Source organism: Moschus berezovskii, chromosome 18, assembly GCF_049115385.1.
Source record: "Moschus berezovskii isolate FMDL1 chromosome 18, NW_MosBer_1.0, whole genome shotgun sequence".
NCBI lineage: Eukaryota > Metazoa > Chordata > Mammalia > Artiodactyla > Moschidae > Moschus > Moschus berezovskii.
Window position 1 is genome coordinate 6,110,363 of NC_142477.1, and position 26,426 is coordinate 6,136,788.

Here is a 26,426-nt window from a genome sequence, read left to right on the forward strand (position 1 = left end):
CTGCACTGCAGGCGGATTCTTCATCACTGAGCCACCTGGGAAGCCTGAGGCCACCCGGGGTGCAGGGCAAAGGTCACAGCAAGTGGCCATGCTGCACTGTCCACCGCAGAGCTCACAGTCCCTCCCCGCCACGCCCGGCTCTCCGCGGCTCACCTACCTGGGACCACGCCGTTGGTCGCGATCGCACTCATGGAGATGGCGGTCAGCATCGTCTGCGGACAGACAGGGGGCCTCTCAGAAGATGGAGGGTTTCCAAGAGCCACCTCAGCACGCAGACGGCACCAGGCCCAGTCAGGGCCACCTACAGGCAAGCTCCCAGCTTCTGACCGAAGAGGGGCCAGGCGGTCGCATGGCTGGAGCACTCGGGACCTCGGCTACTTGACCCTCAACATCGAGCTCCTGGGATCACCCAGCAGTCCCCCGGCTCAAGGCCCTCTTGCACTGAAGGGCTGGCTTCTAGTGGGTGCCCACTCCCCGTGGGAGGCAAGAGGCCCCATCAAGATGCCCATCTCCTGAGGGGACACAGGGGAACCCCGTGGAGGCACACCTCCTGTGAGGCGCCCAGGACCCCGTCTGCGCAATCCCCATCCTGGGGCGGAGGACCACGGGAGCCTGTCTAGGGCGGGCCGCCTCCAGCCCCACCACCTGAGCAGGGAAGTGGCCACACCTGCGGGTTGCAGGGCAACCACTTCACAACCTGAAAACCAGACGCAACAGCCTCAGGGAGGCGTGAGGCCTCAGCAACCAGGTGGAGAGGTCCTGCCGGGCTCGATTCCAGCTCAACAAGGCCCTGCTCTGTTTCCTGCTTTCATCGGTTTTGGGGGAGATTCTTCCAAAGATGCTCCCAGGCACACTGAGCGAAAGCAGCACATGCAGAACAGCATGGCAAGACCCCACGGCGACCCCACAGCTGCAGGATGGCCGGGACCTGGGAGAGGCCCGGGGCGGCCGGGGGATGGGCGGGACAGCTGCGGGGACCCTGGTCATCCACCCACTGGGTCCGCTCGGGCCGGTGGCGCTTGCGGTCAGGGCTGCTGAATGGCCCTCCTCGCCACAGGAACGGAGGGAGGGGCAGGGCAGGTGCCAGGGGCCACTTGGGGGGCCTGTGCACCCGGGTCTGAATATGTCACCAGTAGGTGTCCCCTCCTTCCAATGGGAGCCCCGGGAAACACCCAGATGCTCCCAGTGGGCAGGGGAACTGCTGGAAGTGCAGGACAGCCGGCCGGGAGAGGTGACCATTCAGAGATACTCACTCACCCTGCTTTTGCAGAGACCCCACCAGCCCCCAGCCCCGCTGGCCCGTCAGCAAGCAAGGGCCGGCCTGCCCACGGGCGAAGGTGGGGGACCCGACGGCCAGCCCCCCAACTCGTGGGCAAGGGCTGGGGTACCGATGGGGGTACCCCAACAGCCAGCCCCCCGCCCCATGACAGGCTAAAGTGGGGGCCCCGTCGCAGGCCCTGACGCCCCCCACTCACGCAGGTGCAGCACATGGATACGATCAGGAAGGACTCCAGCACGCCGGCCGCCCCCACGATCCACGTGAGCCGCAGGAAGAGGATCACGCCCAGGATGTTCTGCAGGCAGGGCAGGTAGACGCCAATGAAGGTGCCCATGCCGGGGCTCTGCGAGAGAGCGGGTGCTGTCAGGGCCGGGTGGGAGCCTCATGCACGTCCTGGGCCCCGGGACCACAGGGAGGCCGGGGGACGGGAAGACACGGAGCGGCTGCCAGGGCCGGGTCGGCTCCCCTCAGCCCAGGAGCCGCGTACATGCCCCAGGCCCCAGGACCAAAAGCCCCAGGGAAGCGGAGGACGTCCAGGGCTCAGACAGACCCGGGGCAGGACCCCCGACCTGGGTCAGGAGCAGGCTCCACTCTCCTCTCCCAGGGGTGCCGCAAGAAGGTGGGGAGATAAAGCGACCTGCCCAGCATGCCTGCACCCCACTCCTCAGGAGACCACAACTTGGGGGAAGAGAGGCCGAGGGAAGGACCGGGGACCGGCCGCCAGGCCCTAAACCATGAAGAGCACAGAAACTCCCAGTCCAGACAGATGCCCGCCACGTCCTGACCATGAGGTGGATGTCCAGCAAGGGGGGGACCCGCAAGGGTGCAGGGGGCATGTGCTGCCCATGGGTCACCCCTTTCCATGGGTCCTACCAGTGGCCTGGTAGAGGGGTTGCCCCGCCGTGGGGTAACCACAGGAGGGCGTGTGATGCAAATGGCCCAGGACCCCGGATGGACTATGGCCCAGGAAGCCAGCCCGGAGGAGAACAGGGCCGGGCGCTAGCCTGTCCTGCCAACAGCCGGTGTGACCCCAGCGTCAGGTGGCCCACTCGGGATCTGGGGTCACCTGGCCAAGAAGACAAGAGAACGTTTAAAGGGGGGAGCAGCTTAAACTCAGGCGAGCAAGAGGAAAAAAGCTGGAGGACCGGCTTGCAAAAACACTGCCCACGAAAGTGGCTTGGCTGCCTGAAACGGGGCATCCCGTGGAGGCTGGGGAGACACAGTCCAGCCCCCAGATACCCCCTCAAAGGAAGCCAGGGGCAGGGCTTCTGGGGGAGACCGGGCTGGTGACACAGGAATGCCTGCACCAGAGGAGACACCCCGGGAGCTGACTCTGGGGGGCATCGGTGGGCGAGGAGGTGGGTCAGATGATGGGCGGGCTCAGCCTGAGGCCGGGACGGCCCCACAGCCTAGACCCCAAGTGCCAGCGTGTGACGATCAAAGCGGTCATGGGGAGAATCTTGGGGGACTGGGGGCTCAGGACCTGGAGGCAAATGAAAGGGTGATGCGGGGCCAGCCCCCAGCCCAGCCAGGGCCAGCGACCAAAGTGAGCCCCATCCTGAAAGGCCACTCAGGAACCCCAGCACTGCAAAAGAGGCCGCTTTGAAGGGTTAACCCAAGTGGTCCCCAGGCCCAGGACATGAGAGGTGCCTGGACCCTGGAGAAGGCGCCTTTGGGGGATGGACACCCCGCCTTGGTGCCCCTCGGTTGGAGGAACCCACTCAGTCCTTGGTGGGGCGCCCGGGGCATCCGGCAAACCCGCCCACCCGGTCCCACGTTAAGCAGAGGGTCTGGGCGGCCTGCATTGGCCTGCGGCACCTGGTCCCAGCCCCCAGGGGACGGAGGCCAAGGCCACCTGCCTGGGACACGAGTCCACGATCTCCCCTGGGCACACAGGGCCTCCGCGGGGACCTGTGGGCAGCTCAGCTCATTTTGGGAGAGAGTCCCAGAGACAATGCTCAGAAATAAGGCCCCTGGGAAAGTGGGGGCAGGATAGGGCCCACGAGGAGTCGGGGAGTGGGGGACCTGGGGCCCAAGGTGGAGGGCACCTTGGCCTCGGGGTCAGGGGGCCTGAGGGCTGGGGGGCGGTCACAGGGTGGGGGGCACCTTGACCTGGGATCCCGGGGGGCAGTCGCAGGTAGGGGGTTACCTTGGCCTGGGGGCCAGGACAGGGGGTGGTCACGGGCTAGGGGGCCTGGGGGGCGGGGCCCGGGGAGCCCAGGGTGGGGGGTGGTCGTGGGCTGGGGGCCCAGGGTGGGGGGCGGTCGCGGGCTGGGGCTCACCTTGGCCTGGGGGCCGGGACAGGGGGTGGTCACGGGCCAGGGGGCCCAGGGTGGGGGGCGGCCGCGGGCTGGGGCTCACCTTGGCCTGGGGGCCGGGACAGGGGGTGGTCATGGGCCAGGGGGCCTGGGGGGCGGGACCCGGGGAGCCCAGGGTGGGGGGCGGCCACAGGCTGGGGCTCACCTTGGCCTGGGGGCCGGGACAGGGGGTGGTCACGGGCCAGGGGGCCCAGGGTGGGGGGCGGCCGCGGGCTGGGGCTCACCTTGGCCTGGCGCCGCCGGCTGTCTTCCGCCTCCTCGTGCTCCACCACGCCCTGGGTCAGGTTGGTGTAGTTGGCCAGCTTGTTGAGCAGGGAGGACACCATGGGGTTACTGTCCATCTCCTCCTGTTTTGAGGCCGAGACGTGGAATCACTTACCCATCCCCACCCAGGAAATATCGCCCAACTGACCAGATCAACCACCTGCGGGGGTGTCCCCACTCCATCTGCCTTGAGGCCAACATATCCAAAGTGGGCAGGGGGCTCTGGACACAGCCCAGGGGTCAGGGGTTCAAGGTCAGAGCTCCAGGGCTCCCAAATGGCCCAGGTCCAGCCCCTCCAAGGGGCTCCCTGAGGCCTTGGCCGGGACCCTTCATTCACCGTGAGGCCGGGGATGGGCCTCTCGTGCGGAGGACGAGGGCTCCTCCCGCTTAGAGGGGAAACTGAGGTTCACCTCAAACAGCGCCATGTTCTTCCCTTCGTAGACACTCTCTGCGTCCACCTCCCCATGGGTGATGAATGGGCTGCTCTCCCTGGGGTGTCCATCTCCTGCGGGGAGGGAAGTGGTCAGACGGGGCGGAAGTCACCAGGGGTGACAAGGGAACTGGCCCCTCTTGGCCTGGTCCTCATGCGAGGGCACCAGGCAGAGACGAGGCTGAGGGCAGTGCTGGGTCCAGGAGCTTGGAGTCCGGCCCCAGCATCACAGGTCCTGCAGGACAGACATCCCATGACCAGCGGCTCCCGCCAGCCTGGCCATGAGCATCTGCGGGGACCAGCCTTTGTCAGGAGACTCTGCCCTCATAGTGCCTCCAGCCCCCGGGCCTGGAGACCCCGCCCGCTGGGAGCCCCACCCCGTGAGGGGGCCCGGAGCCCACACAGAGCACCCGCAGCCCTGCCATCTCCGCAGCTATTCCTGTCGGGAAGGTCTGGGCCGCCAACCCCAGCGCGAGTGTATGGAGATCACTGGAATCTCCCGTCCACAGAGCAATGAAGGGTCAGCCCAGACCCTCAGACACGGGCCTGACCGTGTACTCCAGTGCGTAAGCAGAAAAACCAGGTGGGCACCGCTCTCAGCATGGCCCCGGCTCAGGGTCAACGCCGCCCTGGGAGCCACCTGGGACACAGGTGAGCTCGGGGAGCAGCTGGGGCCTCCTGCACAGCAGTGCCACCCACGGGCCTTCTGCAGCTGACTAGGCCCTACTGAAAGGTCTGAGCAAGGACACGGGGACAAGGCACCCACGCTGGCTTCTCTCAGGCCCCGGGCCAGCCCCAAGCATGGCTGTGGCGGAGAATCACCCACTCACCAGATCCTGTCAGGGGGTGGGGGGTGACTCATGGGTGACCCCCGAGTCCCCAGAAAAAGCCCAGCCCAGACGCACAGGGCGAGCGTGTTCCATCCGTCCATGCCCCCATGCCTCGCCACAAGACAAACAGGAGCCGCTGGGTTGCTCCCTGCTGCCCCCCCCCAATATCCAGAGGCCCCACTCAGCTCCACGCCCGCTCCCCCTGCCCAGGCCTCCCAGCCCCTCCCCAGAAGCTGCCCAGGGCCCAGCCCGTGGAAGCACTCAGCGGGCAGAGCCCCGGCCCTGCTGGATGGACCCACGCTGCCCGCTGCCCAGCCCTGGGGGCCACTGTGTGGGACAACAGGCCCACAGAGCCCAGAGCTGGGATCAGTGTTTGCAGGGGGGAATCGCCAGCAGACACTGGGAGCAGAAGTGAGAGCTGGAGGCAGGGACAGGGCTGCCCACGGCCCCTCCAGCGGCCCACATGGCAGGGGTGGTGCCTGGACGAGCCGACCACCCAGCAAACCCAGCAAACCAGGTGAATGTGAGGGTCACAGGCTGACGACACCCAGGAGAGGACGCGCCTGCTGGGGCTCCTGAACCCCAACAGGAACTGAAAGCCAAGTGGGGACCACCCTCCTCAGGAGAGAAGCTGCGGGGAACACAGGCTGGCTCCGGAAGGTTCCGGAAGGTTCTGGACGAAGACGGAGGCGGGTGTCAGGGTGCAGAGCACGGCCCGGCGCTTTCCATGAAAGATGTTGGGCTGACGGCAAAACCTAAGACCTGCACTCACTGTGGGTCCCGATGCCGGTGACTGGACCGCAGGGCTCGCGAGAGGAAACACGCCTGTTCTGGGAGACGCAGAGGGCACAGCACCAGCCGCCTGCTCTCGGAAGACGGGACGGAGCACGCGAGGAGCGGGCACTGGGGAGCGCAGGCGGGAGGGCCAGTGCCAGGGGACATGCGATCCTGCGCTTGAGTGTGTTCTCTGAAGCCGAGGTTCTGGCGTCAGGTCAAAACAAAGCCCACAGCGCACCCCTGCTGCTGCTGCTGCTGCTAAGTCACTTCAGTCGTGTCCAACTCTGTGTGACCCCATAGACGGAAGCCCACCAGGCTCCCCCGTCCCTGGGATTCTCCAGGCAAGAACACTCCTAGGGACCCCATTTCCTGCCCCAGCTGGTCTTCCCGGCTCAGGGGTCGGACCTGCGTCTTTTATGTCTCTTGCACTGGCAAGTGGGCTCTCTGCCACTCACGCCACCTGGGCAGCCCTTTAAGAAACACAACTGCCTTCAGCTGCCCTCAACTAGGCGAGAATTCGCGCCTGAACGTCCCCTCCCTGCTTGGCGGGCGTCTCGGGGCAGCGCCAGCCCCTCCCTGTCTCTTTTCCACTTCCCGCCGGTCACTCAGCATCCTTTTCCTGGTCCCCACGACCGTGCTTTTCTGGTAATAACAATCCTTTTTCTGGTAACGAGAGGCCAGCGTTTCCGACTGGGTCTCTGGCATAAACGGAAGCTGCAGAGAGCTGTCTGCGGATGGGATGCTGGAGGACACGCAGGCCGGCCCAGCCCCAGGCGCCGGCCGCCCCCAGAGGGGTGTCGGGTTCCCCGTCAGCCCGACCTTGCACAAAGTCACAGCCCCCGCCTGGGTCTTGTATTTCTCATCTGGGAGAGGCAGCTGGTGCGGGCAGGGCCTCCGCTCCGCTCAGCACAAACGCCCTGGGGCACCCACCCCAGCTTCCACCTTGGAAGCACAGCCTGTGGGGGGGGGGCCTTGGCGGGTTGGCCTGAACACCCTTGGGTACGGGGCGGCCAGGCACCTGCAGCGGGCCAACCCCAGGCACGGCTGAGAAAGCAGGCGGCAACCTCAGGCGGGCGCTGGGACAGCCTGCCGTTCCCCCGACCGAGGGGGCTGAGACAAGGGGCCAGAAGGGAACAGAAGGGGCCGGGGCGTGGGACAGGCCAACACCACGTGCACGGACCCGGGTCGGGCAGATGTGGCAGCTCGTCTGCACACGGGACCGCTGTGGAGACTGGGAGATGGCCCGCGAACACCCCCCCAGGCCAGGACGGGCCGCACGCTGCAGGCGGGGCAAGCGAGGCAAGGGCGTGCACACAGGAAGCCGGGCGCCCGGGGGGCCTCTGCCTTCCCACCTCACGGCTTCTGACCATGGTGCCGCCATCACGAGCAGCGATCACAGAGGACACGGGACACACGCAAAACGCACCACGGACACAGCAGCACACCCCCCAGCGTCTCCGTAAACCCCCGGCCTGGAGGCAGCCCCCCCGCCCCCAACCGTGAGCTCGGTTCCCACGGGGACCACCGTCTTCACCGCTCAGCCTGCTACCAGGACTCGCTTCCCTCCCCTCCTGGAGAGGCACGCAGGGAGTCAGCCCTGGAGGCTTCCCCAGGGCTCGGGCGACAGGCACGCGGGGACAAGTGCCTTCCCAAGCAAGGGGTGGCCACGGGCGGGCGCCTGGACTGGGCTGGGGGCAGCCTTCTCCTTCGCAACCTGCTCCAGCGAGACCCTGGACTACAGACCAAAGAGCAAGTGTTTCCTGGGCTCCCCTGGTGGCCCAGGAGACACGGGTTCCAGCCCTGGGCTGGGAAGACCCCACGTGCCCCAGAGCAGCTAAGCCCGTGGTCCTGGAGCCTGTAGCCACAGCAAGAGGAGCTGCCACAACGAGAAGCCACTGCTCGCTGCAACAGAGAAGGCCGGGGCAGCAAAAAGACCCAGTGTGGTCCAAAGAAAGAACACGGAACAGCCACACAGAGATCAGGGCTGAGATCAGAGGGAAACTCCAGTGTCTCCACCTGAGGGGCTCTCCTGTGTTTCCACCAAATGGAAACAGCCATCTCCCTTAATCACTCCCACCTCTGGGCAGCGTCAGCTTTTACCTCTCAAGGCAGCAGCAGGGTCCAACTCCTGTATGCACAAAGGAGTCCCCGGCACGAAGACTCCCAGGGCCTGAGCCCTCCATTCACGTGGGGGCTCTGAAGGGCGGGGGTCCTCCTGGGGCCTGGACCCCGATCTGGGCTCTCAGCCCCGTGCTCACTCTGCTTGTTCATGATGATGGGGACCCAGGGCCAGCCGGAGCACAGGGAATCCCGGGGGGCCCGAAGCATCCATCCTTCTGGGGCAGGTCCCCCAGTGCCCCCAAGGGGCCAGTGGCCTTCAGGCCATGTGACGAGGGTGCCCCTGAAGCAGATCAGGTGTCTGGGGCCAGGTTGGCCAGGAGGGCAGGCCCCACCCTGCCGTCCCCAGGCCGGGGTGCTCAGGAAAGGCAGCCCCACGGGTTAACCTGCTCTAACGGGCAGGCCTGGCTCGCGTCAGACGTCCAATCACATAACGGCCTGGAGGCCGTGGGGCAGACCCCCGCCGCCCCCAGCAGAGCCGGCCCCTCTCACCTGCACAGCCCGCCTCGGTTCACAGGCGGGGCCCCCTCAGAGCCTCCAACGTGCCACCGCTGGGGCGCACCCCGCGCGCTGACCACCTGCGGCCTCTGCCTTTTCCTCCTGCGTCCGGTTTCCCCTCACCCGTTTTGATGCCCCACTGATGCCTCCACGAGATGCAAACTGAACCCCAAGTCGGTAAAAGTGTGTGGGGACCAGGGACGTGTGGGACACAAGGCTCCGGACTCAGGGCGGGAACTCCACACAGCGCTCTGGCTTCTGCTCCCCGGAGGAGACTGGAAGTCCATGTCATGAACACAGCACGGCCTTCTGCAGGGTGTAGGGGGAGGCCGGGACCAGGCAGGGCAGAGCCTCGGTCAGAGCCCTGCCCGCCGAGGTGCCGAGGGCAGTGGCTCCTCCGCCTCCGTGTTTGGGGTTCAGCACAAGTCTCAGGAAAGGCCCCCAGGCTCAGGGTCAGAGGCACTCACGAGGGCCAGCTGGCCCACGATGGCCCCCTCCCACCGCTGAGCGTGGGTGGCCTGCACGGGGTTGCGCGCAGCGGGGGCACCCAGTCCTCCTGGGGGTGCAGGGCACCTCCAGGACAGCAGCCCCCCTGCCAACCTCGTGGTGAGCCTGACAGCCACTCCCTGGCTCCCCGAACGGCCACAGCCCCCGCAGCAGGCTCTCCTCCAGGTCACCCAGGGTTGGGACCAGGAGCTTTAGGTCCCACCACACCCAGAGGGAATGAATGCCCCCTGCCCTCCGTGCTCTGCAGCCAGGACTGATGCTGGATCTGACATCCAGGGCCTGGCCACCAGTGCACGCCCCAAGGGGCACGGGCCGAGAAGGAGCACCCTGCGATCAGGCCGGAGAAACGGAACTGCTCGAGCCCAGGGGCTCCGGTGCGCTCACAGCAAGTTTGGGGCTGAAAGAGTAACTCGTTCTGCAGCGAAGACAGAAAACACTGCGAGGAAAGCAGAGCCCAGGAGCCCCCACGGCCTCTCCAGCCGACACTGCCTCCGGCCCAGGCATCTCCTCCAGCGTCTGCTACTGGAGGGCCTTTCCATCCAGGGCTCCAGCAGGAGACGGACGCTCCAGCACACAGCTGGGAGCCGCGAGGGGGGCAGAAGGTGGACGGGCTCCAAGCCCCCCAGAGCCTCTGCATGGTGGACGAGCCCCCCAGAGCCTCCGTGGGGTGGATGGGCCCCAGTCCCCCAGAGCCTCCGCAGGGTGGACGGGCCCTGAGTCCCCCGGAGCCTCCGCAGGGTGGACGGGCCCCGAGCACCAGAGCCTCCGTGGGTCTCCCTGACCCTCGCTCTTGGCCTGCAAGGCCCCCATGCCGTCTCAGGGAGGATCAGATGCTGAGACGCACGTGCAGGGGCCAGGCCGGGTGACCCCCGAGTTGGCAAATTCAATCTCTGTCCTGTGCACCCAGCCCTACTGCCCCGCCCCAAGCCGACCCCACCACCAACACAGCCCCCCTGCCAGAGCGACAGGCAGCGTTGTCCCATCCCCGGTCCGCAGAGCAGGGTGGGAGGCGGGCCCGGCACCCCGCCCCCACCCAGGAGTGCCCTCCACACACGTGTGCCTGGCATCTGGCTGGCCACCCAGAGCCAGCGCCTGGTGGGCGGGTGGGGGAGCTTGGCGTGGAGAGGCGGGCAGGGCCTGACCGCACCTCCGAAGGGCCCTCGCGAAATGACACTCACTCCCAGGGGCATCCTGCCCCTGGCACGACTGGGAATGAGCCGAAAGCCGCAGCGGGCGGCAGGGCCACGGGGCAAGGCCCAGCGGCCCAGGTGTGTCCCGCTCCCCACCCACTCCCTGCCACCGCCGCCGCCCACAGAGCCCAGGGACAAAGGTGCTCCTGCAAAACACCGCAGAGTGCGGGGACTCAGAGAAGGACTCAGGAAGGCTCCCGGGCGGGAGGAACATGGCTGCCCTTCAACCAGGACCGAGGCCACGGCCACCCCGACAGTCGGGCCAAAGACACCACCTGGTGAGACGGGGAGGCTCCGGGCATCTCGGCTACTGAGAGGCGCCAACAGAGGAGCAGCCGGGCACCCGGGGTGCGCACAGACGCACGGTCCGCACACACGTGTGGGCACGGGCACAGCCGGGCCCTCGGCGCTGAGCTGGCTCCTCCAGAGCAGAGCGTGTTCCAGGGACTTCCGTCCATCTGGACACGACCCCGCGCCAGGCGGCGAGGGCCGCTGGCAGACTCAGGCAGCCTGGCTCCCCGCCACCCCTCCATCACGTGGGTGCCGCAGCCGCTCCAGCCGTTCCTTTCTCGGCGACCCGCGGCTGTGATCCCAGCCTAGGTGGGGCGCAGGGCCAGCCCAGCCAGGGCCGAAGGTGGGAGGCAGGTGCCCTGGCAGCCTCCAGGGACGGCTCCCGTTACCGGCTCAGGCTCCATCTGGCTGTGGTCAAGACCCCGCTCAGAGAGGAGGAAACCCAAGAACCACCCGGGGCTCCTCTCCTCTGATGCTGGCTCCACACGGTCCCTCCCCAGGGACCGTCCCATCCCGTAAGCCTCCCAAGAATCGGGCCTGACCCAAGGGTCACCTCTGGGACAGGCTGGCTCCAGGGCAGGAAAGCAGGCAGAAGCCTCAGCAAGGTGCGGGGTCTCTGAGAGGCCTCCTGACCCCCCAGGGGACAGCCCACTCCAGGGGTCAACTAACAGTACCCTGGGGGACAGCCGTACGCTGACCACGTGCAGACCCCAGACAGGCTTGGCTGCAGAGCAGCTGCAGGTTGGACAGAAGGGGGCGGTTCTGGCTGTGGGGCAACCGCAGGCCCGTCCAGCTCCCCTCCCAGCACGCAGCCTGAGGACAACCTAATAAGCCCAGGAAACTTGTGCAGGGTTACGGGTCCTACCCTGGCTGCGCGAAGCTCATAAATGGAACTTACACCTCCCCCTGACTCTGTGCTCAAAAAGAAAGCACCTCAAAAAGAGGAAATTAATGCAGGCCGGGGCCCCGCCTCTGGGCCCGAGCAGACGCAGGCAGCTGGCCCCATGCAGACACCTTAGGCCCCATGCAGACGCCTTAGGCCCCAGGCAAGACCCCGCACCAACGGCTCCCACCCACCCGCCAGGGGCACAGCTGTGGACCCCCATCCCCCACCAGCCACAAGGGCACCTGGACAGGGCACTCACTGGGGCTCCTGGCAGCAGGCTCCGGGCCCAACACAGCGCGGGCCGCCTTGGACGGGGGAGCAGCCATGGATGGGGGAGCCAGGGCGTCTCATTCCTGGGCTGGTCCCACCGCAGCACAGCTTATCTGCATAGACCAGGCCTGGCTCTCGGGGGAGCACCCACTTTCTCATAAAAGGAAGGTGTTAACCCTTCGTTCTCTGCTCTCTCTGCAGGCAGCGCTGCCCCAGGCCCCACAAACAGGCAGCCCACGGCGGTCGCCCGCCGCAGCCCTCAAGGCGCCAGGCCCAGCTGCCATGCCCAGGCGCCGTCCACTCCCCCAGGCCCCACAAACAGGCAGCCCACAGCGGTCGCCCGCCACAGTCCGCAAGGCGCCAGGCCCAGCTGCCATGCCCAGGCGCCGTCCACTCCCACCAGGCCCCAGACCTGGCCTGGCCTCTGTCTCATGGGCCCCGGGGTGGGGGGTCTTCCCTCTCTAGCCCGAAGGCAGTGTCTGCAGAGATGACAGTCCACACTCAGCCCCTGCCCTGCAGCCTCACGCACGGCCGGCCAGCGGCACACGTCCACCAATGGCCTGTGCCTCCGATTCCCACCCTGAGCCCGACCACGGGCCCGGGAAAGGTACCCCGGGAGAGGCACCAGGACCTGCGGGGTCAGCTTGAGACTACGGCCACCGGGAAGAGCCCCGTCCCTACAGACAGGTTCTCCGGGAGGCAGGAAGCAGAGGGCAGCCCCCTCGCCCATGGTGTCCGGCCTGGCAGATCCCTCTGGCCACCCCAGGTGCTGCTGCACAGCCTGTGACGCCCTGAGCTCCAGGAGATCAAGACCCTGGGGGACCACGGCCCTGATGGGTCCACGAGCTCATCACCGTCTCTGGCCGGCCCCCAGCGGTCCAGTGAGCCTCCCCTCCCTGCTCCTGCAGGCAGAGCTTACCAGCCCACCGCCCACCTCCATGCAGTCGTGCCCGACTCTTTGCGACCCTGGGGACCGGAGCCCACCAGGCTCCTCTGTCCGTGGGATTCTCCAGGCAGGAGTATGGGTGTGGGTTGCCATTTCCTCCTCCAGGGGATCTTCCCGACCCAGGGTTCGACCCTGCGTCTCTTGTGTCTCCTGCATCGCAGGCAGATTCTTTACCACTGAACTTCCCTGGTGGCTCAGACAGTAAAGAATCTGCCTCCAATGCAGGAGACCTGGGTTCAGGCCCTGGGTTCATGCCCTGGAGGAGGGCATGGCAACCAACTCCAGGATTCTTGCCTGGAGAATTCTGTGGACAAAGGAGCCTGGCGAGCTACAGTCCATGGGATCCCAAAGAGTCAGACACGACGTAGCAACTTCACTTTCATTTCCGTCTCCCAAAGAGTCAGACACGACGTAGCAACTTCACTTTCATTTCTGTCTTTCCTTTACCACTAGCGCCACCTGGGAAGCCCAAAACAGCAGACATTTAGAGTCAATTACTTGAGTCCCCTCCAGTCCCAGGGCAAGAAGGGGACCCCACTTTCCAACAGGACTTGGGGTGCGACCAAGCAGCAAGCCCCCCGGCGCTGGAGCAGCAGTGGGTTCCTTCATCCCAGCCTGCCACGCCACCCAGGTGCGGGCCAGAGGGGCGGTGAGCCCGGCCTGGCACACTGGGCACAGCGGCCCCTCCTCACACATGCCCCGCTGGCCTCTGGGGCCCCTTTTCCCTGATGGAGCCCGCGGAGCACACAGGTGCCCCTCTGCCCAGGGCTGCCAGGGACCCACACAGCAGGCAGTGCTCCAGCCAGCGCCCCAGACACGCACAGAGACACACACACACAGACACGCACACTCACACAGCATCGACCCCGGCAGGACGCGGCGCCCTGCTGGCTCCAGGCCGCCTCTCCCTGGAATCCCCCTGGCTCAGTGTCCTGTGGCTTCAGACCCTGAGTCACTGCCCTGAGGTGCCAGTCTCAGGCCAGGCTCCCCCACCCCCCAACCCGGGGCTGCATCCTGGGGAGCTGAGTTTCTGGAGGGCAGACTGCTGGTCTATGTAACTGTTGGACAGCCTGCCTCCCTTTGGTCTACGCAGACAGCCAGGCCCAGCACAGGACACACGTGCCCCCGTCACCAGAGGGAGCTGCACAAGCAGAGGGTGTGTCTGCAGGGCCAGCCGCTCCCGGCTCGAGGCCACAGTCCACCTACGGGCAGAGGCAGGTGGGTGCTGACTTCCCCTGGATGGAGCAGCTCCCAGGGCAGGGGGCCTGCAGCTCAGAGGCCCCTGGGCAGACCGCCACATGGCTGGGGCACAAGCACCCACCAGGTCAGCCCGCAGCCCCTCTCTCAAAGTGGGCGGGGCCGTGGCTCCCTGCCAGTGCACAGGCGTCCCCAAGAGGCCATCCTGCCGCCCAGTGGCTTGTGAAGCCCCAATCTCCCCTTGAACCATAAATCACTAGCTGGTTCCTACAGCTGCCCTCGCCCAGGACGGCGCAGAGACGCCCTGCTCACTGATACCCCTGGACAACGACAGACCACCGTGGATACTCCACAACCTTCACTGAACAAACTGCAGCTGCTGGAAACTACTGCCCAGTGGCCCCGGGCCAGCCCGGCCCCTTTGGGGGGGCTGCTGTCAGAGACAGATCCTCGGGAGTATCTCTCACATCCAGACTCAGGCAGCCAGCACGGCTGGTGTCCACAGCTCAGATGCCCACCCAGCACAGCATTGAGATCAGGAGTCCGGGGGCGTTCCAGAGGAAAAGACCCCAGGGCGGGGTCTAAGGCTCCTCACAGGACTTGAGGGCATGTGAATGGAGAACGGCCTCAGATCCAGGCGCAGGCGTCTGAGCAGGACCGGCATGGCCCACGGGGGACGGGATCCCTCAGGGAGGCAGCACCTCCAGCCCTCCAACCAGACGCAGACACCCCAGCACCCGTGCCCTGGCCCCGGGGACCTCCACGTCGAGGCCCGCACATGCCTGCAAACACGCACACACACAGGTCTGCAGGGCTCGGCAGGGAAACTCAGAGCGCTTCTCCCGGTTTCCAAGAAAAGAACCCATGGACTGGAGGTTGCCCCAGAGCCTCGATGGGCACGGGGAGGCCAGGCTGCAGGCCGCCCGCCCCATAAGCATCCAGGCCTGGGCTGTCCTGCGCCTTTAAAGATGGAATCCGGCCCTCCCACCCCCTCCATCCAGCATCACGACTCTCCCTGAGCGAGGTCCAGAGCCCAGACCGCCCACAGAGATTCCCACGGCGGGGGTGCCGGACACGGGCCGGGGTCAGCCCTTCCTGCTCAGCGTCTGCAGCCCTTCCTTCCTGGAGCCTGGTGGTGGGGCAAGGCTGCACGCCTGACCCACAGGACAGGACCTGCAGGCTCGTCTCAGGCCCCTGCAGCCATGCTCACGACCTTCGCCCAGCGCCCCTGCTCTGTGCTCTGGCCGGCCTGTGGGAGCAGCCCCTGGAGGGCCGCAGCCACACGGGGCAATAGGCAGCAGAGCCTGCTCCCCCAGACCCCCCAGTCCCAGCAGAACCCAAGATGATGCCCCCAGGGCTTCCGGGGTCAGCGGCTGGGGCCACCTTCACAGAGGTCAAGGAAGCCCCCAGGTGACCCTTAGGGCCTGAGCCGCACAGCAGGAAACCACAGGAAAGGCATTCAAAGAGGAAGAACCAGGAAGGAAGGGGAAGTGAGAGCAGAGCTGGGGGAGGGGAGAGTCTGGGGGGTGATGGGCGGCACCCCCGTGTGGAGGCTGGCAGGGTCCGGCGAATCCCTGGGGGCACACACAACACCTCCCAAACATTGGGTGCCCCCCCAACACACACTGCCCGCAGGCCTCCTCACCAGCTCTAAAGCCCAGGCCTGCCAACCCGACTCAGCCAAGGTCAAAACAGCAGCAGCAGCGCAAGGTCAAGACTCGGGTGTCGGTCACCAGACCCCAATGGAGGCCTGGGCCTCGGACGGCCAGGAAGCGGGCCCTGGCTTCACACGCTGACCACAGGGCCCTACGCAGGCCTGGCCCGGAGCGCAGGGAGTGAAGGCAGCTTGGGCCGGCCTCCACGTGTCACCGGCTCGCGTGCCAGGCCTGCGGGCTCAGGTGGGCAGACTCAGCCTGGTCCCGCAGAGGTCCGGGTCAGCCAAGTAGGCTGCAGAAGTGAGTCCGGCCCCTCCCTGGAGCAACCCGCACCCCCCCACCCCCGCCTATTTCCAGCCTGCTCCAGCTCGGGAGGGTCTCTCTGAGTTTGCCTCACCAGCACCATCAGGAGGCCCACCCGGAAAGCCGGGCGCCTCCCCAGGGGCTCAAGGGCCAGCCACAGAGTCGGGAAGGATCTTCAGTGACCCTGTGATGAGTAGGCACGGCCCCAGGCTGGGCCACGGGGGCAAGGACCCTGCACACAGGTCTGTGAGGGGCTTCACCAGTGGTTCCATGCTGCAGGGTGGGCCCCTCAACAAGCAGAATGTGAGCTGCTTTCCAGCCGCTCCATCACACTGGCAATGCCTTGGCCATCACAAGGCCTCTCTGGGCACCACTGTGGGCTGACGGCTTCAAGCAGAATCCAAAAGGCAACAGCACGCCTGCCTGCAGAGCCACAGGGGCTCTGCCCAGCGAACCAAGGCCTCTGCTGCCATTCCTCTAAGGCAACGTGAGAGAAGGACAGAGAAGTCCCAGGTTCAGTTCTGTGCCAGCTCGTTCAAGTGCCAGGGTCAGCTCAGACCCCGGCGGGCTTGTTGACAGGTACGCGAGATGCCCACACATGGTGTTCACCGGGGCCCCTGCCTCTGAACACGCAAGCAAATGGGATTCTAGATAAATCCAAGGCAGGGGCTGAAGTGGGCCTGGGGTGGAGAAAGCAGGAGCCTCAGAGCGAAGGTGGGTGGGGGGCTCATGGCCCCCCTGCAGCCACATCCAGGTCTGCAGACAGCCACTGAGGCCCGTCCGAGAAGGGGCCAGCGGGTGGGGGAGCACCCTCCTGGGTGGTGGCAAGGGTCCCCTGAAGACCCGATGGCTCCCGGAGGCCAGGGAGGTGCAGCTCACCTGGAGAGGCCACTGGCCCGCTAGCCAGAGCTGCTGTGTGGGAGGCTGGGCTCAGGGACTCTACCTGCAAGTCCCACGTGCTTCCCACTGGGCAGGCAGCTGAAGCCCTGCCCAGTCCCACACCTCTGTACAGGGGAAAGCAGGCAGACCCTGAGGGAGGGGGCAGTACCCTGGGGAGCCGCACTCGCCCGCCAGGATGGTGCACGTCCCCAGGAGGGACCCGGCCTCTCATCCTGGAGGGGGCTCTGAAGGACCTGTCGCCTGCCGTAGCATCACCATCTTTCCTGGCTGGTCACCTGCTCCCTGATGCTGCAGTGACCCCAACTTCGACGGGGCACTGAGTCCGGAGATGAGGCAGCGCCCTCGGGTGATCCACCCACCAGCTGTAGGGAAGTCGGGGCCTGGAGCCCAGGTGATGGAGAAGCAGGCCAGGGATCCCCACCCCCCCCAGCCCACCAAGGGAAAGTGAAAGTGCCAGAGATCTCCGGGTTCCAGAGGCCCAGAGGCCCAGAGGCAGGCGGTCCCGAGTCTGAGCACAGCTCTGTGGGGGCGGTGGAGGCCTTTCCCCGCCCGGCAGGGACCTGCTGTCCTTCCAGCTCAGGACCCCACAGGGCAGTGGGCTGGTCCTCCCGGCAGCTTATCTGCCTGGCGGCCCTTTGCCCCAGAGCGAGCGGCGCGCAGTGGAGCAGAGGCGGCCGGGAAGGAAGCGGGCAGGCACTCCGCCCCCCTCGGCCTCTCCGGGGGTGGAGGTCACACCAGGTCACTTGGGGGGCCCGGGGGCGCTCTCGGAGAGACCCTCTCCGTCTCCACAGCTACCGAGGGCGTCTCGCACCTCCCCACGACTCCGCCCCGAGTTGGGGAAAGGTGCTTCCTGCGTCCCGGGCCGGGGCGGCGGGGGGAAGGGACACGGGGGCGCAGCAGCTGCGAGCCCAGCGCCCCCACCACGAAGCTCGGGGAGCGGGCCGCGGCAGCAGGAGACGGGGCGGCGAGAGGGGCCCCGCAGGGGCCGCAGAGCGGTGGGGACTAGCGAGGAGTGAGCGGGACCCGCGCGGAGCCGCCCCGCAGCCCTTCTCGGCGCGCGCGCGCCTCCCGAGACGCCCGCCCCGCCGCCCCGGCCTCCCCGCCGCCCCGCGCAGCCCGGCCTCCGCCTTTGTCCCGCGGGCAGGTGCGGCCGCGCTCACCCAGGCTCGGGCGGTCGGGCTCGCCGCCCTCGGGCGGGCCTGGCGCCTCGTTCGGCTCCGCCGCCTCCTCCTGGCCGCCGTCCGCCCGCGCCTCCACGGGCACCACGGTGAAGTTGGTGGGCATGGCGAGCCCGGAGCGCCGGCCGGTCTGCGCGCCCCGCTCGGCTCCGCGCGCCCGGCCGCGGCTCCGCCCGCTCCCGCCGACGCGGCCGGACCCGGGCGCAGGGGCGGGGTCCGCGCGGCCCGCCCGCCCCACGTGACCGCACCTGCCGGCCCGCCGGCCCCGCCAAGTTTGTGCGCCGGGGCCGCCGGGCGCCCCGCCGAGAGCCCTGCCCCGGCCCGCGCGCGGGGGCCGCCGCCGCCCCGGACCCCCGGCCCGCCCCGGCCGGCGGCTGACTTTCGGTTCCGGAGCTGCCCGCTTCGCCAATGTCCGGCGCAGGCCTCTGCCCGCTCAGCGCCCTCACTGCCAGCCCGCTGCCCGCAGCTGGATCCCTTCTGGCCTCACTGCCCCCTCTCCCGAGAGGGCGACTGCCCACCCCTCGCGTCTCCCCGCCCCCCTGCCTGACGCACCCAGAGCTCGGTTTAGGGAAGCGCTTCCCCTTCGAGCACAGGGCTCAGTCCACAGGGACACGATCGCCAGGCGCTCTGCCACGGGGCCCCGCCCACCGGTGACCCCAGGCCCATCCCTGCCGGCTCAGGGAGCACGCCCTGCCCCACCCTGGCGGCGTGGTCTGAGGAGGCCCCTGGGAAAGGGGAAGCTAGACCATGAAAGGCACAGGTGGGCCACCAGACCCAGGGTGCCACCTGCCAGGTCGCCTCCAAGCACCCTGTAGTTTCTTAAAGACACAGGAAATCTGGCAACGGCCGAAAGTCCATCGAAGAGAAATGAGTTCGAAGAGTTGCAGCAGCTGGGTGCAGTGTTTCACCCCAGAAACGTTTTTACAAAAATGAGGTGAAACGTAGGTGGTGTGGGCAGCAAGGTCAGGGCACTGTAGTGGGTCAAGCAGGCCCAGATCCTGTTTGAAAAGGCCTGGGGTTGCTCCTGGCCTCGGGCAGGAAAGTGAAAGTGTTGGTTGATCACTCTTGTCTGACTCTTTGCTACGGACCTTATGGGATTCTCCAGGCAGGAATACCAGAATGGGTTCTCATGCCCTCGTCCAGGGGACCTTCTGACCCAGGGGTTGAACCCGGGTCTCCTGCACTGCAGGCGGATTGTTTACTGAGGCCTGGGGTTGCTACGGGCCTTAGGCAGGGGCTTTATCTTGATCTCTGTTCAGGGATCTGGCTGTGCATTCCCCTGCCTTGGGTTCTTGTCAACAACAAAACCGCAGAGAGCCAAGCCCAGAAAAGCTGATCCCCATGGAAGATGAAAGAAGCAGGGAGGCAGTCTAGACTCCCACCCCGGCCCCAGATCGCTGGGCCCACAGGGAAGGCTCCCCCGTCTCCTACCCCTACCCGGCACCAGCCTTCTGAGGAGGGGGTGCAGCTGGCCCGGGCCACCCCCACAGCCCAGCCTGTTCAGAGGGGGCTCTGCAGGCCTGTGGAAGGGGCCGGCGTGTCAGATGGCAGAGGTCGGCCTTCTTCCGTGTCAACTGACTTCCAAACGTACTTCCTTTCCCCTCTCTGCTCCTACTGGGACAACACTGTCAGCCAGTCTGCCCCCGAAACTAGGCAAACTCTCAGTTACAAAGAAGCCCCCAAACACTAAGGCCGTAACTCCTCGGGGTGGCCTTCGAAGTATTTAGTGATCGAGGAGAAGGAAAGGACTCTAAAAGCCAAGCCAAGGCTCAAGCTCCGGGCTGCAGACGGTACTGGGTGGCTGTCCACCCCCCCTGCAGGTTGGGGAGGGTCCCCAGACATTCTCTGGGAAGGCTCAGCTCCCTGGGGAAGATGACACCACAGGTGCAGGGCTGAGGGGTAGGGGCAACAGACCCTCTCCGGTCACTCACGAGGACCCTGCACACCGTGGCTCAGAGAGAGGTTGCCCCTGCCCCAGGCCTGGGACCCCCCCACACACACAAGCCAGCTCGGGGCCGCCTCCAGACAGGAAGCTCCCAGCCCAGAAAGAGCGGCTAACCCAAGGGCCAACCCCAGCCCCTACCAGCGACCTCTGGCCTCAGTTTCCTCATCTGCAAAACCGAGGGGTGGACCTCCTGGCAAGCTCCCAGGGCCACCACGAGCTGAGACCCGCCTGGGCTGTGAGGAGGCTGGCAGGCCTCCTGCCCTTAGGGCCCTGCCAATAAAACCTGTCCCCCAACCCACGCCCACAGGTGGCAGTAACTCGGGGTGGCAGTCGGCGCTGAGTCTGCAGAAACCTTTGTTGGTGACTCTGCATCCAGTCCCCCCACCACACTGTGACCCCAAGTCCAGGCCCCCCACCCGAGGGCTCCCCGTTGGGGACCCAAGTCCTGCCCACTCGGGAGCCCTGCAGTTCAAAGCCTGGGCTGGGGCGGCCTGGCCCCAGCTGGCTCTGGGTCCTGTGGAACAATGCCTGGCTCCTGAATCACGTCGTTGCCACCTGAGAAGCAAACAAAACCCAGCCCTCTTTCCAGGTGAAAGGGCTGAAGCGGGGGAGGCGGCGGGGGGGTGGCACGCAGCGGACAAGGGCCGCACGGGGGCACACGTGGGCCCTTGCACTTTCCTGTCGGTTTGGGATTTTTTCAAACTAAGGTCGTTTCATAGCTCTCAGTAAATAAGTTTCCTTGTTTCACTATATGTAAAAGAGACAAACATCAAGGACCTACTTACATGGCACAGGGAGCTCTGCTCGGCATCTTGTAATACACTATAATGGGAAAAATCTGAGAAAGAATGTGTGTGCAACTGAATCACTTTGCTGGACACCTGAGACCAACACAACGTTGTAAATCAGCTGGGTGTCAAGTGAAGCGACAGAGGAGGCAGCAGAAGCGCCTCGTTGCCGAGGGGCCACGGCGTCCTGGACGCCGTCTCCACGCCCTCGGTGCCCCGGGAGGCCCGCCCCGCCTGTCCCAGCTGAGGACCTCAGCTGCCTCCTGGCTGAGGAGCCGGCTCCTCCTGGTGCCTGGATGTCCTAGGCCCGCCCACCCTGCCCCTCAGCCTCGGGGAGCAGGGCGTACACAGCAGTGGGCGGCACCTACCTGCAAAGTCCCTGTTGGGTGGTGCTGAAGACCAGCAGACCCCCGAGACCTGGCGGGGCGGAGGAAAGGAAACGACATGAAAAGAACACACGGCTTAGCAAGCCCAGGGCCTGAGCGCTGGAGGGCTGGGAGCCAGTCACAGGGCAGACCGTCCGGGAGACCGGGAGACCCCACGGGGCCGGCGGGGTGTCTCACCCGCCGCTACCCGAGGCTGGGGGGCCCTCACGCCGGCCGGCAGTACCCTCCTTGCCCATATTGCGACCTCACCCCCAGGACTCCCAAGTTAGAACAACCGAGGGCTTCCCACTTCCTTTAAAGTCCGAGACACAGCCTGCCCTCTAACTCCACAAGTAGCCCCTTTTCAGTGAATCTCGAACAAACGTTCACTGTCAGCTCCGGGAACAGTCGTCACGGCCCCGGCCGGGGTGGGATGCGGGCGGGGTGAGGGGAGCACAGACTTGGGTTCCGGTTCCTGCCCACCAGGAGGACCCAGAGCCCCTGATGAGAGAGCAGCGTCCCCACCCTGAGAAGCTCGGCCCTGCAATCTGAGGACTTTGCAAAGATCTTTCCACACCCTGCAGAGAAGGGACGGGGCAGCGAAGAGAAACACCGGGCGTGGCCAGGCCCCACGGGATTCCTGGCCCTCCACCCGCAGGATGTTGGGACGACCAGACAAGCTCAGCTGCCAGCTAGGGCCGAGGAAGGCCTCTCTGGGTGCGACGGACCCTGACACGGGGCTCCCCCTGCCGGGACAGAGGGTGGGCCTGGGCGGGGGTGGGACACAGTCCAGAACAGGCCAGGGCGGGGATGAACTGAGCTGAAGCCCCTGAAGACGCCGGCCGTTTCTGGGGGTCATTCCAGCGGGTTTGTTGGGAAGAGGGTCAGGGCCCAAATCTGCCGGGGGGCAGGGAGAGAGGGGGCCCAGCTGCCCGGAGCCCCAGGGACCACGGCCCCCATGGCTGTAATTCTCCAGAACGAAGAGTCACTGCAGCGCTCTCAGAGGGGGTGCCCCCTGCCCGCCTCGGGGAGGGTCCTGGGAGGACAGGGCTGCACGTGACACCTGGTCCAGCAGGCCGGCCCCGCCGCTCTCTTGTGAAACCAGATCTGGCCTGTGAGACCCTCCCTGGGAAAGCACAGATGCTCGTCTGGACCTCAGACCGCACACAGGAGCCAAGACGTCCCAGGCAAGCTCGAAGAAGTCCTCCCCTGATCCACAGGATGCTCCAAGTCTCACCACAACACTGAGGGACGCACCTCCGACAACACGGCGCTTTTCAAGCAGTGGGACCCGGGGGTGCAGTCACTGCGGGCCCTGCCCAACCCTGACCTAGGGCCCCAGAGGGGCCTGGAAGCCCGGGGCCCTCATCAGCCCCACAGGAACCCTGGGAGCAGCCCCCGCCCTCGGCCGTACCGGTGTGTGACGCCGCCTCCCGTCCACCCTGTCCGTGGCTCCCGTCTCGTCTCACCCTTGGCCAAGTGCCCAGCAGCCTGGCCGCCAGGAGCAGAGGCAATGCTCAGGGCCTCAGGGCTCTCAGCCCAGTCTCTTCCCCTCCCGCCCCCCCCGCCCTGCTCTGCCATCTCTGGGCAGCCCCCAGCCCTCTGCACTCCCACCCACCCCCAGCCCAGGCCCAGGCCGGCTCAGGACAAGGTCAGGGCACAGCTGCCCTTGCCGGACTTGCCGGGGAGTTCCCAGGTGGGCCGGTACCAGCCTCCTGTGCCAGGATGGGGTGCGAGGCTGGGGGGCTTGACAGGAGTGTCAGCTTCAAACTCTGGAGGCCCTGATCTCCCTTCAGGCCCAACAGCTCCCCTTTGCTGCTCGGTCCTCCACCCCGGCCTGGCCTGCGTGCAGGTGGTTCCCAACAGCAGTCCTCCTAAAGGGCGTCGGGTTCCAGCACAGGGGTCCCCTTGGGACCTTCCTGTTGACGCGGTGACCAGGCTCCTGTCTCACCCCTCAGAGTGCTGTGGGTTCCCCAGGGCTGCGGGCAGCCTGGCCACCCAGCAGGCTCCCAGGACACCCCCTGGGGTGGCCCCGGGGCTCACCATCAGGGAGGCCCCAGGCCTGCAGCCTGAGCTCAGGGCTGCAAAACACAGACGTGCTTAGTCATATTGGACTCTCTGTGACCCCCCTGGGCTGTCCGCAGGATTCTCCAGGCCAGAGTACTGGAGTGGGCGGCCGTGCCCGCCTCCAGGGTCTTCCCGACTCGGGGATCAAACTCCCGTGTCCCCTGCACTGACTGGCAGGTCATTTACCACTGAGCCTCCTGGGAAGCCCACACAGGAGTGGAGGCAGGCTGGGGGCTCCGTCGTGACCTGGAACACTTTTCATGAGAGGACCCTAAACAGTCACTGGGGACAGTGACCACCTCTGTGCCTCACAGACACGGCTGGGACGGGAAAGTGGGTGCGGAGCCCACGGCAACCGCGGGCCGGGCAGCCGACCCAGGCCTGTGCGGACACTAGAAGGACCTCCCGGCAGAAGGGCAGGCCCCCAGTGCCGCGGGCGGGCTCCAGGTGGGCGAGGGCAGGTGTGCAAACCGGGCTCTGTCACCGCCCAGCAATTCCACAGAACCGTGTGGGCCCAGAGACACCGCAGGTGTCCCCAGCAGCAGGTCGGGTCGACCCACTGCAAGCAGCACACGAGCCCCGCCAACAGCACCCAGCGAGCGGGGAACAGGGCCTCGTGGTGGGCTGTGCGAGCCGGGGAGGCCAGAGGAGGCTGCACCATCCTGCCCATGTAACGCCCCGGGAAAGGGGGCCGGTACCCGGCACAGACCACTGCCGGGACAGCGGCTCCTCGAGCTGACGGGGCTGGGTGGGGCTCCAGGCGTGGACTGGGGTGAGCAGCCCTCACTGGAGGAGAAAGACCATCAGACTCTCTACCATCTGAGCCACCAGGGAAGCCCCCTGGTGGGCGGGGCCCCCACAAATACCCTGCCGTGTTCATTCACATAAACTCGTGGTTAAGCGGCCACGGCCACCACCTCCATATCTAGGACTTTCTCATACTGCAAAACTGAAACTTGTCTCCCTTAAACATCACTCGCGCCCCCTCCCCTGCCCCAGGGACCCTCCGCCCTAGTCTCCGCGTCTGCGGATCTGACCATCCGGGCCTTTACGCAGGGACTAGCTCAGTGCCTGTCTTTCCCCGATAGCAGAGCCTCGTGAGCCTTCCACGCTGGGGCCTGTGTCAGAAGGGCTTTTTATTTTTTAATACTATTTATCTATTTATCTGGCTGCTCTGGGTCTCAGCTGCAGCATGTGGGATCTAGTTCCCTGACCAGGGGTCAAACCCGGGCCTGCACTGGGGGCTCAGAGTCGCCGTCACTGGGTCACCAGGGGAATCTCAGACGTCCTTGCTTGGAAGGCGGAATCGCATTCCAGCCTCTGAATGGGCCACACTGGGTTTGTCCATCAGCCATCGATGGACACCTGGGTTCCTTCCACCTTCTGATCACTCATTTCACTCCGTGTTCCCCTGTGCAGAGGCATGGGGAACACTTTCCAGGGTCTGTGTCAAGTAAGAAACACGAGCATTTAAACTATGGTCCCTGTGGGTAAGGGGTCACGCAGAGGTGTGCACACATGCACAGCCCTGCGGGTAAGGAATCACGCAGAGGTCCACACACGTGCACACAGCCCACCGGAAGGAGACAGGAAGCGTGTCAGTGGCCGACTCTGACCGACAGACGGGGGCACCGACTCTCTGTGGGACGCTCCTCTGGACCTGCTGCGTCTGGTGACGTGCCAGCCTGGTGGAGACAAAAATACCTCCCAATCTTTTACACGAAACAGCCGCTGCGGCCCGCAGATAAGCGGGCCACGCTTGAGTGCCCAGGGCGGTGATTTCTGCCCTATTATTACCCACAGCACAGAGAGCGCGACCAGGACCTGCCCCAAGGTCATGCCACCTGTCCCGGGCCCAGGCAGAGGACTGCCGCTGGGCTGGGGGCCGCACGTGGCTCCGGCTGAGACTCCCCAGCGCAAACCTCTGAGGGACACTTGTGCATGTCGCGGGGGGCGGGGACACACACAGGCCTGGCTGTGGCCAATTCTGCTAACCATTCCCCACACGGGCTGGGCCGTCACCCCGCGGTTTAAACTTCAGATCTGTTCTGGCAGATTGAACCAAACCCACCTCTCTCCTTGGCTTTGATTCTGTGAGGAGAGAGAGAAGGGAAGTGCATCTGATGGACAGTCTTTGGGTTGGACAGCTATCTCTCGGCTTAATGACCTCATTCAAACCTTAAACCTTGGGCTCGGGTCACATGAGCGCGGAGAGGGCTGGGCTAGCATGTACATACCGCCTCTGTCTACAGAGAATGGCTTTTTGTATAAAAGCTGCAAGCCATTAATTTCTATTTTCTCACGGCCATGAGTTAAAAATACATTTTAAAAATAAGCTCTGATTGCTGCTGAAGTTTGCCAAGGTCACACAGGCCTCAGACTCAGAATCCACCAGCTCAGGCTGTGCCCCAACACAAGAGCCAGGTCCTTCGAGAGATAAGCTCGGCGGGTCAGACCCTGTGATATGAGGGAACGCCGAGCCCAGAGGAAAACAAAACCCAGGGCCAGACCATCTAATTGCTACGCTCGGCTCCCCGAGGAGAAAAGGGACACATGACAGGAAAGCGGAACAAGAAAGGTCCCGTGACTGCGCTTGGGAGGGGTCACGGGAGGGGCCCGATCAGAGGGGGACAAGAAGAGAGTTTCAGGCACCCAAGGACAGCAGCTCCTCCTGGGTCCCACACCTGCAAGGACGGGCACTGAAAAGGAAAGATACACACGCCCCAGTGTTCACTGCAGCGCTGCTCACAGCAGCCAGACACGGAAACGACCCAAGTGTCTGTCGACAGAGGAACAGTCTGTGGCCCGTACGTAATACAACGGAATATCACTCGGCCGTAAAAGCAAAGGGAGTCATGCCGTTTGCGGCAACGCGGACGGACCTAGAGATGATCACACTAAGTGTAGAAGGTCAGACAGAGAAAATGTATCGCTTACCTGTGAATCTGAAAAAAGAGACACAAAGGAACTTATTTACACAACAGACACCGCCGCTGCCCCAGACAAAGAAAGCAAACTGACCAAAGCAGAGAGGGGGGAGGGGTGCATTAGGGGCTGAGGATTAACAGACGCCCACGACGGAATAAACACCATGGCGCCCAGCAGCCACTGTCTCGGGGAGAGTCACAGCCTGACGGGTGGGGTGGAACTGGCGTGATGGAGCCGCAAGAAAATAAAGGATGTCGGCTGGCGTCACACTCACGGAAGCCAGGGACACCTGCTTCCAAGGCCTGCATTATTCCTCTGCCCCGAAACCAGGTGACTCAGGGGCAAAGACACCGGCTGTCGTCAGAAGTCGGGGACCTGGGCTGTGCCCTGTCACCCGAGCCCTGGGCCATGGGCCTGTGGGTGGCGCTCAGCTCACCGGGGGTGGGGGACGTGCTTTCTGGGGCAGCCCAGGGCACGGGACTCTGCTCTCCCCTGA

At 65.6% G+C, this 26,426-nt stretch overlaps 1 protein-coding gene across 3 annotated transcripts in view; it reads right to left on the reverse strand.

Annotated features, from left to right (window-relative positions):
- SLC12A7 (solute carrier family 12 member 7) overlaps positions 1 to 18,104 on the reverse strand; it is a 36,847-nt gene extending 18,743 nt beyond the window's left edge. Inside the window, exons 1-5 of one of the 3 annotated variants that reach the window (XM_055422314.2) lie at positions 17,820 to 18,104; positions 4,272 to 4,366; positions 3,822 to 3,944; positions 1,476 to 1,574; positions 158 to 212 (exon numbers count right to left, since the gene is read on the reverse strand). In XM_055422314.2, coding sequence (XP_055278289.2) covers positions 158 to 212; positions 1,476 to 1,574; positions 3,822 to 3,944; positions 4,272 to 4,366; positions 17,820 to 17,943 — 496 coding nt within the window. In that variant the 5' untranslated portion in view covers positions 17,944 to 18,104. Of the gene's footprint in view, positions 1 to 157; positions 213 to 1,475; positions 1,623 to 3,821; positions 3,945 to 4,271; positions 4,367 to 17,819 lie in introns of all 3 variants that reach the window. The other 2 variants (XM_055422312.2, XM_055422311.2) reach the window with 2 other exon arrangements.
- Between the last annotated feature and the right edge of the window lie 8,322 nt (positions 18,105 to 26,426).